Source organism: Salmo trutta, chromosome 21 (assembly GCF_901001165.1).
Source record: "Salmo trutta chromosome 21, fSalTru1.1, whole genome shotgun sequence".
Classification (NCBI taxonomy): Eukaryota; Metazoa; Chordata; class Actinopteri; order Salmoniformes; family Salmonidae; genus Salmo; species Salmo trutta.
The window spans coordinates 36033128-36051251 of NC_042977.1; the positions used below are offsets into that span (position 1 = coordinate 36033128).

The following is an 18124-nucleotide window of genomic DNA, read 5'->3' on the forward strand; positions in this document are numbered from 1 at the left end:
TCAGGTGAGTGCTTCTGACTTTTCTGTCATAATGTTTGGCCTGTTTCTGTTGTTCTTTAACTGTATGCCATTGAGCGATGTTCGCTGCTTCATGAAGATGGGACATCAGTGTTTTGACATAGCTACTATAGTCAACAACCACAGGATCCCTCAAAACTTGCTTGAACATTACATCAACAGGGAGTCTCGGAACATGACCAAACATGAGCTGGAATGGAGCATAGCCAGTGGTTTCGTGTACAGTAGCATTGTAGGCAAACGTTAGAGTTTGTATCTGCTGCGGCCATTTCTCTTTAGCTTTTAGAAGGAGTGAGCGAAGCATATTTCCCAGAGTTCGATTGAACCTTTCCGTTCCCCCATTCCCCATGGGATTATATGCAGTTGTGTGTGACTTGGCGACACCAGAGAGCTTGAGAAGTTCTGTGATTAGCTCACTCAAAATTGGCCCGTGGATCCGCTCAGCAAATTCATAAACACAAAATACCTTGTCCCATATCTTTCTGGCAACTTGCTTTGCCGTTTGATTTGAGCATGGAAAGGCATGAGCTAACTTGGTGAAGTGATCTGTCCGAACCAACACATCCACTGAGCGTTGCTTGTTGTCTTCAGCACTCCAAAAGTCAAGACATACTAACTCCATAGGCGCAGAGGTTCTGATGCTTTCGAGGGGAGGTCGAGCAGACGGCTCGGGAGACTTAGCCAGGATGCATCTCCGACAGCACTTGACATACTCCTTCACATCATGCTCCATCTTGGGCCAGCAGAAACGCTGCATTGCCAAATAAAGAGTTCTAGCTTGCCCTTGGTGGCCAGCAAGGTCATGCACACCACTCAATGCTTTCTCCTTCATATTTTTGGGCAGCACATACTGATGTCTCTTTTGTTTGCTCAGGGGATCCTTAGTCACCCTGTAAAGCACTCCATCTTGGACCCTGAGCCTTTCCCCTTGCTTGACGAGAGCAAGGGTTTGTGAATCAAATCCATGCCTCTCTCGTCTTGAAGGACGTCTTTTGCGGTTGACAAACAGGATAGCCTTAGAAATCGTAGGACTAACTTGGCAAATGGGTCCCTACTGACGGCATCAGCCACAACGTTCTTTGTACCTGCTATGTGCTTCAGATCGAACGAGTAAGGCGCCAATTTGGCTACCCATCATTGCTCGCAGGCGTCAAGTTTTTGTTTTGTCATTATGTATGTGAGGGTATAATTATCAGTCCAAACTGTAAATGAATGTCCCTTGAGCCAGTGGCTAAACTTTTCACACACACTCCATTTCAAGGCCAAATCTCAAGTCTGTGGGCAGGATATCTTTTTTGTGAGCCACTCAATGTTTTACTGGCAAAAGCGATGGGACGTGCTCCATCTTCACCAGCAGGTATTTCAGACATTACAGCGCCCAAAGCGTCCAGGGAGGCATCAATTGACAGGATCATTGGCCTTTTGATATCCGGATGACCAAGAACACCACAGTTTAACAACTTCTCCTTAAGGATGTCATGTCTTTGGGTCACCATTAAACTGAAGACATGTTTATCAATTAACTCCCTGTAATTATTATCACGCGATTAAACTGATTAACCGTTTAATTGTAATTAACTAGGAGATCGGGGCACCAAGGAAAATATTCAGATCACAAAGTTATAATTTTCCTAATATAACTTTCCTATATTATAACATTATATATTATATTCTATTATAGTATAGGCCGATTATCATCTGGTTTAAATGGTGTATTTTACCTCGCGTCCAGTCTCATTCCAAATGTCGTAAATTGTTGTATCTGCACGAATCCAGCCTTTACTAAAGTCATCCATACATCAATTGTCTTAAAATCATTTATTTACTAAACTAAGTAATTCACAGAAAGCATACAAACAGTAATTATCGTCACAAAGAATTGGTAGAGTAATGTGCCCTAGTGGGCTAAACAGGCATGGCTGGTGTCTTGTTAAACAATGGGTCATAAAAGGTCAGCTGAGGAGGCACACAGAGTTCATTAATATTAACTATTGATATGCTAATCCTTTGCACATGAACGCTCACTCATTCGGGAACAATTGCAATCAATATATATTTACGCTCAGTGTGTCGTCGGGATCCTTGTTGGAGAGTTCTCTCTCTCTCTTTCTCTCTTTCTCTCTTTCTCTCTCTCGGTTAGAATGGATCTTTCAAAGCGACATTCATTAATGTCGTCATAGAATGAATGTTTCGTTGGTCTTCGCGTTCAATTATATAATTTCTAGCTGCAGACTATTAATTAATATCAAAGACTTGTTCTTATTCTGTCGGTATCGATAGTCTAAAAGTAAACCACGTGGTATAGTTCACTTTCAATAGAGGAATTGGATGGTCAAACCTATTGGCCAACTCGCAATGGAGTGGAGGCCTGGTCTGCTCAATGTAAATCAGGGTGGGGGTTTTATAGGTGAACCTAGAACAGGCTTGTCAAATGACGCCTGGTCCTGTCCGTGTCCCTGGGGGAGTGCCGATGACTGATTTAATCTTTGAACATAAATACATTCTATCACATTAACATCAGTACACAGCATCTCAATGTATCACAAATAGCTTTATCCTTATTAATACATTCTATACAACCATTTGGATGCAAGTCCCATAGCTGAGGCTATTATATAAACAGTTTTATGGTAATATGGCTATATTGTCTCTTCTGAGTATCACAAAATTGTACCAAGCGGACCAGTTCGTAGCTGGATTCTTCACCAATCTTCCATACCTTCTCCAGAACATAAATGTCGTTCGGTTCCCCAATTCTGTGAGTTGGAAGAATTTCCGGTGTCTCTCTATTAAACCCCTCTCTGTCTCAACTGGGCCATGTGGTAGGAGATTCTCCTCTAGAATTTTACAACCCCTTCACAAAGGGCCTGGGTGGGGGGAGGTAGGTTGGGGGATGGTGCAAGGGGGAGGGGGTCAACTGTCCTCCCTGTACTCAAAGAGGGCAACGTCATGACAAGGCTGTTAAGTGAAGAATCACACTCATTAGTCCAGTCAGTAGGTTTCAACTTTCTGAAGCCGCCAGCTTGCTTCTCAGTCTTCACCTTCCCCCTTCTTTTCTGACCTGCAGTGAGAGCGAAGAGTGGCTTGGCAATAGAAGAACAGTTTGGAATGAAATGTTGATAGTAGAATATCATTCCTAGGAAGGATTTGATCCTTCGTACTGATGGCGTGCACCCATCTTCCTCCATTAAATCCGACTTTGTCATTTTGGATATCACAGCCACCTTGGTCGGGTCCACAGCCACCACATCACCATTAATGACATGACCCAAAGATTTCACAGACGTCCGCAAGAAATTGCATTTCTTTGGACTCAGTTTCAGGTTGTGCTGTCTGTCTCTGGAACACCAGCTCCAATCTATCCAAGGCTTGTCTTTCGCTTGGTGCAAACACCAAGAGGTCGTCTAGGTAGCACAGCAGGCTACTGAAGTTTAGGTCTCCAAAAATGCTAAGCATTATCCTCATAAATGAAGCTGGACTATTGCATAGGCCCTGCAGCATTCGATTGTATTCATGTAGACCCAGTGATATAGTGAAGGCTGTATACTTTTTGTCCTCCTCACACATAGGTATGTTGTAAAAGCCTGACGTCAAGTCCATCGTACTGAAGTAGGTGTTGCCCCCTAGAGATGCAAGACAGTCAGATTGTTGTGAAAACGGATGTGCATCTTTGTGTGTCCTTCCATTTAGCCATCTGAAATCTGTACATATACGAAGCCCACCGTCTTTCTTCCACACCATTACTAGAGGGGAAGCATATTCGCTAACGGATTTCCTGATTATTTCCTGTTCCTCCATTTCCGTCAACACTTGTCGTAGTTTCTGGTAATGGGCAGGCGGAACCCTCCGATATAGTAGGCGAAACGGTCTGTCATCTGTGAGTCGAATGCGATGCTCAAAGCCCTTGGCTTCGCCACAATCCAGAGCGCTCTTGGAGAACACATCGTTGTAGTTAATAAGTAACTGAACTAATTCCTCTCTTGATGCTTGACTGATTTTACAGGGTTCGATGTCAATCTCTCCCAACCCTACATCTAGCAGTCTCTGCTTCAATTCCACGGAGTCGGTTGTGATGGGCTGCTTTCCTAGAGTTCCCCCTTCCATCTTGCAGGAGCCTTGGAAAACGGTTTGGCCGATAGGTTAGTGACTTTCATGGGCACCCACCTGTCGCCCCACATGGGTGTAATGACTCGAACCACCATGATATTTCGTGGCATGGTCTTGAATGATGTGGGTTCGACCACAATAGTGCTCCCTGGAGACATTGGCACGCTGTTGGGAAGCCTCCCCCATACTAGATGCTCTTGTTTAGCGAGGAGTGTGACAGCCTGGTTGAGTTTGACTGTCCCTATTTTTCTGGGCATTTCTTCACTCTGCCAACATGTCAGGTTAGTCATCATGTTCAAGAAGTATTCACCTGCAGGTGATGGCTGTAAAGTACATTCTGATATGAGTCTCCAGTACTCGTCAGTACCCTTCATTTGATGCGTAAGGTGTTTTATCAAGTTTGTACCGAGAATGAGATCATCATGCTGACCTGGGACTAAACAACTAATCCCATACACGTTAAGGTCAACTTCATACATGCATTTTGGTTGTGCCGTTTTCCCCCCTACACCAACGAGAATGACTGGCTCTGATAGTGGCTTCTTCTCTAGACTAATATTTTCCGCAAGCATTCTTTGTTCTGCTGCTTCGCTTAAAGTACAGGCCATGGAGCCAGTGTCAAGCATCCCTTTCAATTGGAACTGGTTATTTACAGTGACTGGGGCATGAAACAGTTCATCAAATGGCGTTACTCTTTGTATATTCTGCGCTATGACCCGAACCCCTTCTGGTGCCATATCGTCGTTCTAAATCTTCATCACACTCAAGGGTTTGTTTCTCTTGAGCCGCATATCCACCCTCCAAATGCGGGCCCGCTAGTTTAACGGCTCCGCTCCATTGGTTGCTCGTGTGTCCTCTTCACTGTATCTAGGCCCAGACTTCGGACAGTTTTTCTTCCAGTGACCTGACTCAAAGCATGACAAACACAGACCCTCCCTTCTACAGTGTGCAAGTGTAGAGTGGTTTGAACCGTTACACACCTTGCAATATTTCCTGTAAGAGTACCCTTGGTTAGGTGGGTGCTGCAGTCTTACTGTTGTCTGAGTGTTCTGCGTTAGCACACGATCAAGTAAGCTTATCAAGGTTTGCATGCAGTTTCCTTCAGTTTGATTAGAGGGTGTGACAATTACCTCACTCTGGTTAGGAGACACTGGACAAGATGTCACTTCATCTTCAAGTACAGGCATCTGGACATGTGTGACCACCTGTCTCACAGCAGCAGGGTGCTTTGACCTGGTCAACATTTGGGCTTTCATTTCAGACTAATACTTATCTAGACGTTCTTGTATCTCAGCTGCTGTCCACCTATCAGCTTTTTTGAACTTTAAATCTGCAGAAAGAGAAGGATCTGGGCAGTGTTCACAAACATCATCATTACCTCTCGGCTGGAGTCCTCGGTGCTCCGACCCTGCCCCCTCAAACACTCGTCGGCCACATCTACTGCCTTGTTCAACCGGATCCAGTCCTCCATGGCATTTCTCCTAGTACTGGCAAAGTGTTATAAAGATCGGCAAGAGGCATGGATGAATATGTCAACTCACTGAAATGTTGTTTCAGTATATCTATTATCACTTTGGGGTTCTTGTGAGGTTTCAGAGATGTATTGCTGCGGAGTGTTATCTTTATGATGTCTCTAGCTCTCCCCATAAGCTTGGACATGATCTCCTGCAACTGTTCTATGACCGGCACACCCCTCTTTCTCAGGTAAACGTCCATGAGTTTCTCCCATTCATGTACTGAGTACTTGTCAGACCCATCCCCTCTGAAACATAGAGGCTTTCTCACGTCCGACTGCATGACCAAGTTCATACCGAATAAATTATTAAGGGAGGGTGTGTCAGCGAATGTCTGGCCTCCACTGGAGCTCTGAGCATGTGCGCCGCTATCCTCCTTCCTCTCACCTTTCTTCCTAATTTGAGCTGATATAGACTGTCCTATCTGATGGGCGAGTTGTGTGATAAGATTTCCCAAGTCAGGACTGGCCACCTCTGAACTATCTGAGTGAGTGTCACTAGACATAATTACAGGAGCTGAGGGTGTGTCGTTAGGCACCCGAGTAGAGCAAAACTTTGGTGAATCTACATCTATAGTTCTAGCTGGGGTCTGAGGCAACTCCCTGGAAAACCTCCCTCTCCCAAGAACCAGTTCAAGCTCATCACCGAAGACATGGTCTCCTTTTCCAACAATATAAGTCATTCACTATCAATATACACAAATGAAATATGTATCAACAATTTCAAATGAATCAGTTAATCTAAGAGATATACCTAACAAAACATTAGCTTTTTTCCCCCTTGCGTGTATAAGAGATTTCACTTCCAACCTATTTATAGCATAGCAACTCCCGGCGACCAAGCTGGTGTTGATCAACGACGATTCACAATGATCCACGCTGATCTGGGTCATGGCACCAATGTAACCGGTTCTGCACCGGTACCTTTCTGCATTGTGTTCTGGTAAGGTGTAGGTGGAAGATAAGGCTTTGGACACAATTCAGCCGGTTGTCTCTCTTTTAATGACAGCATGGAATGGATACAAATACAAGGCAAAAGTTACTGCTGCAGTCTGGACTCCATACAAGTATATTTGCCTCTCCTCCTCACGCTCTGAGCAAACTGAGGAGTAAGAGCATGGCTCCCGTTGATGACATCACAGCATTAACACAATTTAGAAAAGAAATACAATAAAATAATTCACTCTTGAAAGTAATGTAATACATCTTAAAATAATAAATTAAAATAAATATAATATTTTCGGTGAAATACATAAAGTATATTTTACATCTGTTACACAGGCAATCAATCACTGATCTGGAAATTATTACTATGAACTCATTCCAATCTTGCAATGAATTATCAGATACTTATGCTGCGTTTTTAACCAAGTGGGAGATGTGAATTTACCAGTTGTGATGTCATAACTAGTTGGATGCATTCCCGTGCTTTGAACTCGTTGAGAAACGGCGATTGGCTAATGGCCAACAAGCTGCATAAACAATAAACTAAAAGTACAGCTATCATGCTTGTAAACAAACTATAGTGTTCAAAAACCATATTAATAGATTGCTTTTTATAAGTAATGTTTTGTTGTTGCATTTAACTGAAGAAAATGCAATTATCGAGGTAATTTTCGTAGTAGATGACATCAGAGGTCAGCATGTGGGAGCTCAGGATGATAGACAAGTTTCCCACTAGTAATTACCAGTTGGAGGGCCGTTCAAGTGGAATCTTCCCAGTCATATATGGTGAATTACCACTTGGTTAGTGAACACAGCATTAGGTTGCGATCCCTTGCTCAGACAGTACATGCATCAACCAATGAGTGTGTCAGGAACCAGATTGCTATAACATATGTGGTTAGCTGATACTTATCCAGGCGTTGTAAGATCTGGCATGCCTCAGCAAAGCCTGGTCAGAGGAACACACCCTTAATCTTGTGCCAATAAAACTGATTGTGGTTTCTATGGCTGCGTTTACACAAGCATCCCAATTCTGATCTTTTGCCCAAAATCTGATCTGATTGAGCAAAAGGCCAATGAGTGGGAAAAAAACAGAATTGGGCTGCCTGTTTAAACGCAGTCATATCTGTCTTATCAGATCAGTAGGCAGGTTTCCATTGACCCAGGCTTATTCAGCAAAAGCAATGTTTCAAAAAATATCATTGCTACAAGTGTAGAAATGGCAGATATAGGATATATTTTCTGAAGATTGACACAATTTTTATCCGTTTGACATGGGCCGATTTTTATTTGGTCAAACTTCTTGCATGATGGAAACTGTTTTTTTTTTCAAATAAACGATGATTCACAAATAATTCTGAAGGTAGAACATCATCCAGTAGGTCTAACTATAAAGTTCCACTGCATTTATTTAGAAATGCCTACTGCTTGCAAAATCATTTTTTTCTGCTATAAAATGTTTTATTTGCAGGACAAGGATTGTCCAGACTTTCAAGAATGCCTGAATTGATTTGGCTTGCTTTTATGGTTGACTGGATGGATGCAAGTTTCACCGTTCAATTTTTTCAGATCTAGAGGAGTGCAATTATAATATGGCATGAGACAATTATTGCATTCTGTCCATGCTGGCTTTCGAGGGCTACCTGAGACATGAAACAGATAGGTGGCAGTGCATACAGGCTGTCTCAAATGTATTAATTCGCATTTTTAGCAATTTTTTTGAAAACGTACTGTTGCAGGAAATTCAATTGTCGCGACTATTTGTTTATGTCAACTTTCTAAATGTAATTTTTTTTAACAAAAAAATCACTGGAAAAGTAATGGAATAGCTAGTGATCTCATGGAAGGAAGAAAGCAATACGGCATTTCCAGAGTATTTGAACAGGTACAGAAAGAGACTTAAGCTTGTTTGGAATTGGAACTTTCCCATTTCTTATTCATCGCTTAGAAGTGTTGTAAATTCAACATCAAATCAACTGGGATATAGGGTACTATGGGGCGAGATGCACCCTGGGGTAAGACGTGCCCTCCCCCCTGTAACTCACAACAACAAAAAAATCAACAGTTCCTCTGGCTGCCGCTATTCTTGATCAACTACAAATGTCCTCTGTTTCAACATTTTTGAAGTCATTCCATCAAAACAATTGAGTTTAATTGATTTAATTATTTATAATTTAGAAAAAGTTGTAGATATAATCCAATGAAGTTAGATACATATGGTTATATATACACATGTAAGGAAGCCTTAAGATAAATCATCCATTTGTTTAAAGAGAAGCATTTTGTTTTTTTAGTAAAGTAGTAATATGTTAGCTTAGTATGTTGAGGGCAGGAATCCGCCTGCCACACCAATGCGGCAAGATATCTCTTTATGGTTGATCATTTGTTTCTAGCTGTAATTTAGGCACTGGCTAGCCAAGTTAGCTAGCTAGCAACCTCACCAGCAGAAAGTCCGAGGTGAAATAAATGCTAGCCAGCTAGCATAATATGTCTATCATAGCCAGCTAATCCCCCAGTTAGCAGGAATAGGGGTTAGGGTCAGAATAGGGTTTACGGTTAGGCTAGGTTCAGAATAGGAGTTAGGTTCAGGGTCAGTTCTCCACCATTCCTAAGATAATTCTGGTTTATTTTTAGATGAGTTAACAAGAAAATATCTGATTATGGAGGCTATGGCGAAGAGGCGCTTCGTTGTGCCCTGAATGCTATTGAACATGGGCAGGGCATTAAGGCAGCTGCCCGGGCTTTTAATGTGCCACCCAAAACCCTGAGGCGCCACTGAGACAAGCAGGTCAAAACCCAGGCCACGGCCATTTGGGTGGGTAACCAGTCTTCAGTGGTTCTTTAGAATGAGACCTGGTGAGTCATACCCCAAAAATGGAAAGAGCCCTGGGATGTCCCAAAACTTACTTTTGACCTGGCGGAGAGGATGGGAATCCAAAACACATTGAATAAGGAAAGGCAGTTGGCAGGCATAGACTGGTTTTAACAGTTTTATTTAGCGGCACCCAGGATAAGCCATCCTTATATCCCACAAGCAACCAGTCTGGCTCAAGCTGAAGGCTTCACACCCACCATGATCTCTACCCCTGCCACAACTTCCACAGGTCTCCAGTGACCTTCCTCCAAATGTTGGTTAGAAAGGGAAACGTCAGCACACATTTTAGGATAGCGTATTTTATTTAACTAGGCAAGTCAGTAGAGAACAAATTCTTATTTACAATGACCACCTACCCCGGCCAAACCCTAACAACGCTGGGCCAAATTGTGCGCCACCCTACGGGACTCCCAATCACGGCCGGTTGAACCAGGGTCTGTAGTGACGCCTCTCGCACTGAAATGCAGTGCCTTAGACCGCTGCGCCACTCGGGAGCCCATTATAATTGAACCAATAGTCATGAGTTCCTGTTCAAAAGTACCAGGTCTACAAACAGCGGCCATATTGCAGTCGCCCCCCAGGCCAAGGAAAATGCCAAGTCAGCTACAGTCGACATCGTCACCCCACAAGAGGTTCCTGGAGGACAAGGCAAAAAAAAAAAAAAGCAAAGGGAGAACGAAACCTGTGACGCTTGTTCTGTTACCAGATACAGTGCAAATACTGGCCTCATGAGCTATGCTGAAATTTAACTGGGGTGGGATTCATTCGTGACCTGTCAGAGGGGAAATGCCAGTGTTATGAAATGTTTAATCAGTTATGTTTTAATGAATGTGCCAAAAATATTAAACTGATGGGAACAGTTTAATCTTGAACTGCTGGGATTTTAAATCTTGCCTTAGTCTAGTTAAACTGTACATAAGCGTTAGAAAGGTATGCATTTTTGCAGGTGATGTATGAAAGACACTGAAACCAAGGCATAATCTTTGGGGTATATTCCCCTGATGGGCACTTCCTTAAAAAAAAAAATGTATAATTACATTTGAACTAAAATGTAAACTGCTGCCATTATCCTGGATTGTTACCTAAGCATGGCCATCAGCCACCTACAATCTCTAAACTTGGCTTGTGTCAATTTGATCTTGGGGTGGGCTACTGCTGAAAAAGTATAGCCAACAATAATCAGGTTCACTTATGACAATCTTTCAAATAGCTTTACCATTGCATGAACACCTGCTGTGACTATCATTAGCAAACTAATTATGCCAAGAGAAGAAAGTGTTACAGTTCAAGAGTAAACAGGACACTGGGTAGTCCAGAACACGAAGTCGCAAAACACTGAGCACTCACATTGTGATCATCTTCTTACAACCAGATGGTCACCTCTTGGCTATTTTGTGTAGATACCGGCTCCGCACTACTGGATTTAGGGTACAGCTCATCAGGATCATAGCATTTTGACAACCATTAGACACAAAAACCATTGTAAAGTACTCATTTTATTGAAACATGCTCAAGTCAAAGGACTTCAAATCCATACTGGGTGGAGGGGTTGTAGTTTCCAGCACTTCTCTAAATGTACTGTGATGCACACCCTTCAGGCCACCAACAATTAGATGGCTGTGGAGACAGAAAAGACAGCCATCCCTGTAACAGGTTGAAGAATTGTTAGTAACATGCATCTCATTGCCGTTGGGGGATGTTACAGTAAAATGACCGCCAATAACCAGCACACACACACACCTGACAAGCAAAGTGTTCCAGACCATTACACCAACCAGTCAACTGAACACATAACACAATGACAGATGAGTAGGTTACAGGTTCAAGTTCATTTGGCATCCAATCTGATACATTTATAAATGTAAACTATAGTCGTCAATGCCAAAATCACCAACCTTGTTTTACAGTAGGATATTTTACAAATTCACTGGGGATCCGGGTTTCAGAGTATTCCACTATTGTGAGCGGTCCAAGAACAGAGTTTTGAACCAGGCCCTGGGGTCCTGAGAACAAAAAAAATGAATTACTTCAAGCTGCATTCCCATCAGAAACTCAAGAGTGATCAGCTCAAATGAATATGGAACTAAACAGTTCATTCAGGCTTGAAATGAAGTGCCTCAAAATACCTGAATCCACACCCCTCTTCAACCGAGGCTTGCAACTCGAGTCACAGCACTTGCAGAGGTCACTTTGAGACGGGTCATCCAGCAGCTCCCATCTATGAATAAAAAAAGTTGGCTGTTGCATTGGCACTAACGTCATTATGGCCCAATGTTAAAGAATGTGACCAATACTTACTCTCCAGTCTCTTTAATGTAGTGGCAGGCCTTCTTTTCTATATCAAAAACCTCAGGGTCCCATGCAACAAGCTTACAATGAATATACACCTGGGGTGAAAGAGAACAGTCAAGAGCTACAGTATGAAAACAACCCAGTCATACCGAGAACTTGTGGTCCACTCACTTCCTCGCCTAGGGCAAACTTGAAGGACTGCAGGTAAAGCAGAATAGCAGACGAGTGGTACCTAGGCAGGAACCTGGAGTTCCCAGTCTTCCCATCAGCAAGGCAACTGAAAATGCATTGTGCAATGAGCAGACAAACAGAACTTCCATCCAGCAAATAATCAAACTTTAAAATGTATTCCATACTTTAATGGGATGAATCCCCCCAGTGCACATTTAGGCTTCGCCCTAGCACTACACAGCAGATTCAAATAATCAAAGCTTGATGACGAGTTGGTCATTTGAGTAGGCTGTGTAGTGCTAGGCAGTCAAAAACCAAAACATGGCCATAGCCAGGTCTGGTACATACCCCTTGTTGGTGATGATGGGGTACACCAGGCTCGCAGACTGCAGTTCTGGTGTTGTGGCCGCCACACACTCCTCCAAGAGCAGCAGCAAGGGCTGATGGTCCTTCTGATCCACTGCTGCCCAGATGGGGATGAAAGAGCCCAGGGGAAACAGGCTGGTCTTAGCCAGACCAGTAAGGTCTTCTACATGCAACAGAGGGGAAGGGGCGCAATGCTCATACGTACTGTACAGCCACAGGTTTCAACTAGCTTTGGGCAGTGTCCTCTGCTAGGAATTTCTTTACCAGGTAAGTTGACTGAACATATTCTTACAATAATTGATGTTGTATGAGTCACTCACCATTGAGGAGTGCCATGTGGAAAACCAATCCTCCATGACCCTCAGCACTACCATAGGCAGGGATAAGGAATGGGGGAATCCACCCCTCAGGTCTACATACAAGGGGGAATGTTTGGTTTAATAATGAAGGTGGCAAAGGCTTAGGAAGATTTGATTCCAACACCATAGCTACAGTACACTACACCCAATAGAGCCCTAAAACGCAACTCAGTTCCACTGCATTTTGTTAGTCATTCCCCTCTAATCAGGGACTGATTTAGACCTGGGACACCAGGTGTGTGCAATTAATGATAAAGTAGAACCGAAAGACAGCAGGCGCCAGACCTCTTAGGGTAAGAGTTGAGTACCCCTGGCATAGATGGTTACCTTATGTAAACACACTTAATATGGTGACTAATAGCAGCAGGTTTGGGCTTTCGGTCAGGTCTGTAAGTCAGGTTGGTTGAATAGATGTGTTTTTTGCCAGTCACCTAGGGAACAGAAGGAGAAGCATTAGTCGTCACAGGATCCAAAAGGGCATACATTGGGTCAAGAGTTAGACATTACCCGTTTCTTGATGGCACAGCCATTGAGGTTGTAGTGGAATGTCGCCATCCCTTCTCCCGTGGGAAGAACAGAAAATGTGGACGGAACACAGTGTCCAAGGAAAAGACGGGCAGCATTTTCAACCAACTCTGGACTGACCTTCCATGTCACTTTAATGGAGTGTTTCTCACAATCCACATTAAAATCTAAAAATATAAATTTGATAATGTCATCATTCACATCTCAAGGGTCAGCATGCGATAAGTAGCCTATTCAAGTTCACATGGTCTCAGCGGTACGTAATCATATTATGCGTTCATTATTAGACGTACCTTCATTGGCAGCGCTTGCTGCTACAACAGCCAAAACAATTGCACATTGCCAAAGGAGAGACATGACTGATTGATCTAGGAGTGCCTACAAACTAGAAATATTTATGGACCAATTGATCCTAATCATCTTAATTCTGAACACCTGTGAGAGGTCAAGGAGCGATAATTATAGACCTAAAAACTTACCAACGTCATCAGTTTTGGTATTTCCTGGTCTGAAAACATCCTTGAATTTTTATGGGTTTTAAAAGTAAAAATTGTAATAGTCACATCTTTTCCCCATAAAGTAGTCTGCAAAGCGGAACCTATGTCTCACAAAACACGATGGACGGACGGAATAGTGACTTACACAGGAAATAAAGTTGAATCAAAAAGATTGAACAATCTGGTTTGCTCAATTTGACAGTACCACACTAAGTGTGGATTAGGTATTTTTTACATCGATTTAAAGCGTATTTTATGCGACAGTCAAAATGCTGATCAAGGTTAAGGTAAGACCAGCCATTTAATTGGTGGCCAAGCCCGCTAGTTTACATACTGAATGATCATCTCATCACCGATCTAGCTATCTGCCGTAGCTAAATATATGAATAGATCTGAAAAGCGCTATATAGTGGGCATCGCAGCAGGCCATTGGCATTGAAACAGTCATCCCCGTATCGAATGCAGAGTTCGCTAACGTTAACTATACTGAACCAAAATATAAACGCCACAAGCAACGGTTAAAGATTTTTCTAAGTTACATTTCATATAAGGAAATCAGTCAATTGAATTAAATTCATTAGGCACCAATCTATGGATTTCACAGGACTGGGCAGGGGCGCAGCCATGGGTGGGACTGGGAGGGCAGGGGCGCAGCCATGGATGGGACTGGGAGGGCAAGCCAATCAGAATGAGTTTTTCCCCACAATAGGGCTTTATTACAGACATAAATACTCCTCAGTTTCATCAGCTGTCAGGGTCCCTCAGGTGAAGCCAGATGTGGACGTCCTGGGCTGGCGTGGTTACACGTGGTCTGCGGTTGTGAGGCCGGTTGGACGTACTGCCAAATTCTCTAAAATGATGTTTATGGTAGAGAAATTAACAGTCAATTCTCTGGCAAAAAAAAAAGCTTTGGTGGACTTTCCTGCAGTCAGCATGGCAATTGCACGCTCCCTCAAAACTTGACACATCTGTGGCATTGTGTTGAGAGAAAACTGCACATTTTAGAGCAGCCTTTTATTGTCCCTAGCACAAGGTGTCAAAGTGGATTGTTTGGATTGTTTTGGCAAAGGATAAATGCTAACTAACAGGGATTTAAACAAATTTGTGCAAAAAAAGAGAGAAATAAGCTTTTTGTTTAGCGAGAAACATTTGTTTTTTTAGTAAAGTAGTAAATGCTAGGTTAGTATGTTGAGGGCAGGATGCCCCGGCTATGCGGCAAGATATCTCCTCTTTATGGTTGATCATTTGTTTCTAGCTGTAATTTAAGCACCGGCTAGCCCAGTTCGCAACCTCACTAACAGAAAGTCTGAGGTGAAATAAATGCTAGCCAGCTAGATAGCATAATATAATGTCTGTTAGCATAGCTAGCTAGTTCCCAGTTAGCAGGGTCAGAGTTAGAATAGGGTTCAGGTTTGGGGCCAGGGTTAGGATTAGAATAGGGGTTAGGGTTATTGTCAATTGGCGATGCCTATAATAAATGTCAGCAAGCAATCAAGTTAACCACTGCCATCTGTGTGTTTTGCTATGTTAACAACCTCCAGCTGCAAGTGTAACTGGTTCTACACCGGTCCCTTTCTGCGTTGTGTTCTGGTAAGGTGTAGGTGGAAGATAAGGCTCTGGACACAATTCAGCCGGTTCTCTCTCTTTTAATGACAGCACGGAATGGATACAAATACAAGGCAAAAGTAAGTTACTGCTGCAGTCTGGACTCCATACAAGTATATTTGCCTCTCCTCATCACACTCTGAGCAAACTGAGGAGTAAGAGCATGGCTCCTGCTGATGACATCACAGCATTAACACAATTTAGAAAAGAAATACAATAAAATAGTTCACTCTTGAAAGCAATGTAATACATCTTAAAATAACCTTAAAATAATACATTAAAATAAATATGAGGGATTTTCGGTGAAATACATAAAGTACATTTTACACCTGTTACATTCACCCCTCCTGAATTTCACCAAAATCCTGAATGCATATCAAACAAGGTATGGAACACAAGGGACACTAAACTCTACTGAGTCACTACTGGCACAAGTGAACACCAAGATCTCATCTTTGGTCTCTGCTATACAAGCTATCTGCAGGCAGATTCAGAGGAATCTAAGGTTGATCAGGCCTGAGAACCTCCTGGACAAATACGATGCCAAGATCATCATACAACACTCGTCCTCACATCACATTATCCCTTGACACCATTCTACACATTACTTAGATGGCTTTACATATCCATGAATATTCCTCAGAACAGAAGAAATAAAGAAAACCTTTTTTTAAAACCGAGTTAGAGACTGGGACTTCTTTCCTAGTGTGGTGGCTCAGCCCTCCATAGTGAATGGTCTCTGAGCCATTGTCTCAATAAGTCGATTTACAGATTTCACTACCCTGCCAGTGTGTGTTCTGACCACATCTTGCGAATTTCGTGAACCCGGTCTTTGTAAGTCTTGGTCACTAGCTAAATCAGCTGGTGCAATTGAGTCAGGAATACCTGAAGGTTCTGTGTCAGGGACTACAGCTACCCTGTCATAGTCAGGAATGCTAATAGCTGTCTCATTATCGCGAGATAGCTGAGCTTGACGGTCTTGATTTGGATTGTCCCTGCAGCTGTACGCTGACTGTTCTTGCTCCATCTCATCTCTGACTGTCTCCTGTCTCTCGGAAGATTCCTGACTTGCAGGGTCATATACTCCACTGAGTATCCATGAACTGGTCATATCTCCAGAGCTTTCCTCTTCATCAAAGCCTTAAAGGTCCATTGACTGACGCTCATAAATTCATTAGGCACCAATCTATGGATTTCACAGGACTGGGCAGGGGCGCAGCCATGGGTGGGACTGGGAGGGCAAGTGCTCAGCCACAGGGGAGCCAGGCCAAGCCAATCAGAATGAGTTTTTCCCCACAAAAGGGCTTTATTACAGACATAAATACTCCTCAGTTTCATCAGCTGTCAGGGTCCCTCAGGTGAAGAAGCCAGATGTGGACGTCCTGGGCTGGCGTTGTCACACATGGTCTGCGGTTGTGATGCCAGTTGGACGTACTGCCAAATTCTCTAAAATAACATTGGAGGCGGCTTATGGTAGAGAAATTAACATTAAATTATCTGCCAACAGCTTTGGTGTACATTCCTGCAGTCAGCATGACAATTGCACGCTCCCTAAAAACTTGACACATCTGTGGCATTGTGTTGTGTGACAAAATATTTTAGAGCAGCCTTTTATAGTCCTTAAGTGGATGGATTGTTTTGGCAAAGGAGAAATGCTCACTAGTAGGGATTTAAACAAATTCATGCAAAAAAAATTGAGAAATAAGCTTTTTGTGCTTAAAAATGTCTGCCATCTTTTATATCAGCTCATGAAACATTAGACCAACACTTTCCATGTTGAATTTATATTTTTGTTCAGTATAACTAATTTACTTTAGGTAGCTAACTAACTATAGGCTAGCTGGGTGTTACTGCCTAACTAAATTCAATTGTATGGCCTATGTCCTACATTTGAGCTTCTTTGCTCACCCAGTCTACATCTTAATCCAGACAGGATACAAGGCCTCACTTAGTACAATAAACAGGTGCTGTAGAACCATAGCCATTACCCACTAATTTAGGCCAGACCTTATAAGATGTTGCTGTTTAGTGCAATATGGTATTTTATGCTCTAAAATGATCAGTTGTTTTACCGTTACAGACTCTCACTGGCAAAGAAATAGAGATCGACATTGAGCCCACAGACAAGGTATGAAACATCTACATTAATCTCATGGATTTGCTTTCTATGTGTAATATTTGGATTACTCATGTCAGCATACATTGCTGGGGAGTGACGTCCTAGTAAAGACATTTAGCTTATATGCTCTCTTGTACACATGAAGGTGGAGAGAATTAAAGAAAGAGTGGAGGAGAAAGAGGGGATTCCACCTCAACAACAAAGACTCATCTACAGTGGAAAACAGATGTTAGTGATTAACCCTTCCATCACAATCTTGTCATGAAACATCAGCTCCATTTAATCAAGTGGTGGTATTACATCTTGGATGTTTTATCTGCTCCCATCCCTCAGGAACGATGAGAAGACTGCTGCAGACTACAAGATCCAGGGAGGCTCAGTTCTGCATCTGGTCCTGGCGCTAAGAGGAGGGCTAGTCTGCCACTGTAACAGAATACAACTCATCGTCTAGTGGGCAGTGGGGCCGGCCTTGTGCCAACCCACAAGTTTCTGTCACTCACACCATGTTGCAGCACAGAGCAGCGAATTGCCACAATGGTGTGGCACTATAATAGGCTTCTTGGGCCTCAGCAAACAAAGGACTTTCTGCTATAATTCTTCTGTGTAGATTGTTTTAGTAACCACCTCTTGCTGTAAGTTTAAGTATTTTGCTTGTGATTAAAAAGGTAAAGTTGACTGTTTTTGTTTTGAAGTACGTGGCTGTATGGCTGCTATTGTATGAGTGTGTGACTT

General features: G+C 42.8%; 2 protein-coding genes across 3 annotated transcripts; one reads left to right on the forward strand and one right to left on the reverse strand.

Moving 5' to 3' along the window:
* Positions 1-11001: 11001 nt before the first annotated feature.
* Positions 11002-13570, reverse strand: LOC115157325 (uncharacterized). 2 transcript variants are annotated; one of them, XM_029705488.1, is made up of 11 exons: positions 13465-13570; positions 13154-13338; positions 12974-13077; positions 12608-12699; positions 12270-12450; positions 11922-12027; positions 11757-11845; positions 11585-11676; positions 11354-11461; positions 11199-11240; positions 11012-11102 (listed from the first exon to the last, which is right to left on the reverse strand). In XM_029705488.1, exons 1-10 carry the CDS (start codon positions 13526-13528, stop codon positions 11224-11226), a joined length of 1038 nt encoding a protein of 345 aa, XP_029561348.1. In that variant the 5' UTR covers positions 13529-13570; the 3' UTR covers positions 11012-11102; positions 11199-11223. The 2 variants fall into 2 exon arrangements, with proteins under 2 accessions (XP_029561347.1, XP_029561348.1); XM_029705487.1 differs by lacking the exon at positions 11199-11240 and having other exon boundaries at positions 11002-11102.
* A 219-nt stretch (positions 13571-13789) lies between these two features.
* LOC115157326 (NEDD8) lies at positions 13790-18067 on the forward strand. The gene is made up of 4 exons (XM_029705489.1): positions 13790-13955; positions 17354-17401; positions 17538-17620; positions 17726-18067. Exons 1-4 carry the CDS (start codon positions 13938-13940, stop codon positions 17841-17843), a joined length of 267 nt encoding a protein of 88 aa, XP_029561349.1. The 5' UTR covers positions 13790-13937; the 3' UTR covers positions 17844-18067.
* The last annotated feature ends 57 nt before the right edge of the window (positions 18068-18124 follow it).

What these genes read in the sequence shown, in the direction of transcription:
- LOC115157325 (XM_029705487.1), bottom strand. Translation starts at nt 13,528, where the DNA reads ATGTCTCTCCTTTGGCAATGTGCAATTGTTTTGGCTGTTGTAGCAGCA. An exon ending in AGCAAGCGCTGCCAATGAAG is followed by an intron (nt 13,339 to 13,464) that starts GTACGTCTAATA and finishes TTATATTTTTAG; the next exon opens with ATTTTAATGTGGATTGTGAG. An exon ending in CCACATGGCACTCCTCAATG is followed by an intron (nt 12,451 to 12,607) that starts GTGAGTGACTCA and finishes TGTTGCATGTAG; the next exon opens with AAGACCTTACTGGTCTGGCT.
- LOC115157326 (XM_029705489.1), top strand. An exon ending in ACATTGAGCCCACAGACAAG is followed by an intron (nt 17,402 to 17,537) that starts GTATGAAACATC and finishes GTACACATGAAG; the next exon opens with GTGGAGAGAATTAAAGAAAG. An exon ending in ATCTACAGTGGAAAACAGAT is followed by an intron (nt 17,621 to 17,725) that starts GTTAGTGATTAA and finishes CCCATCCCTCAG; the next exon opens with GAACGATGAGAAGACTGCTG.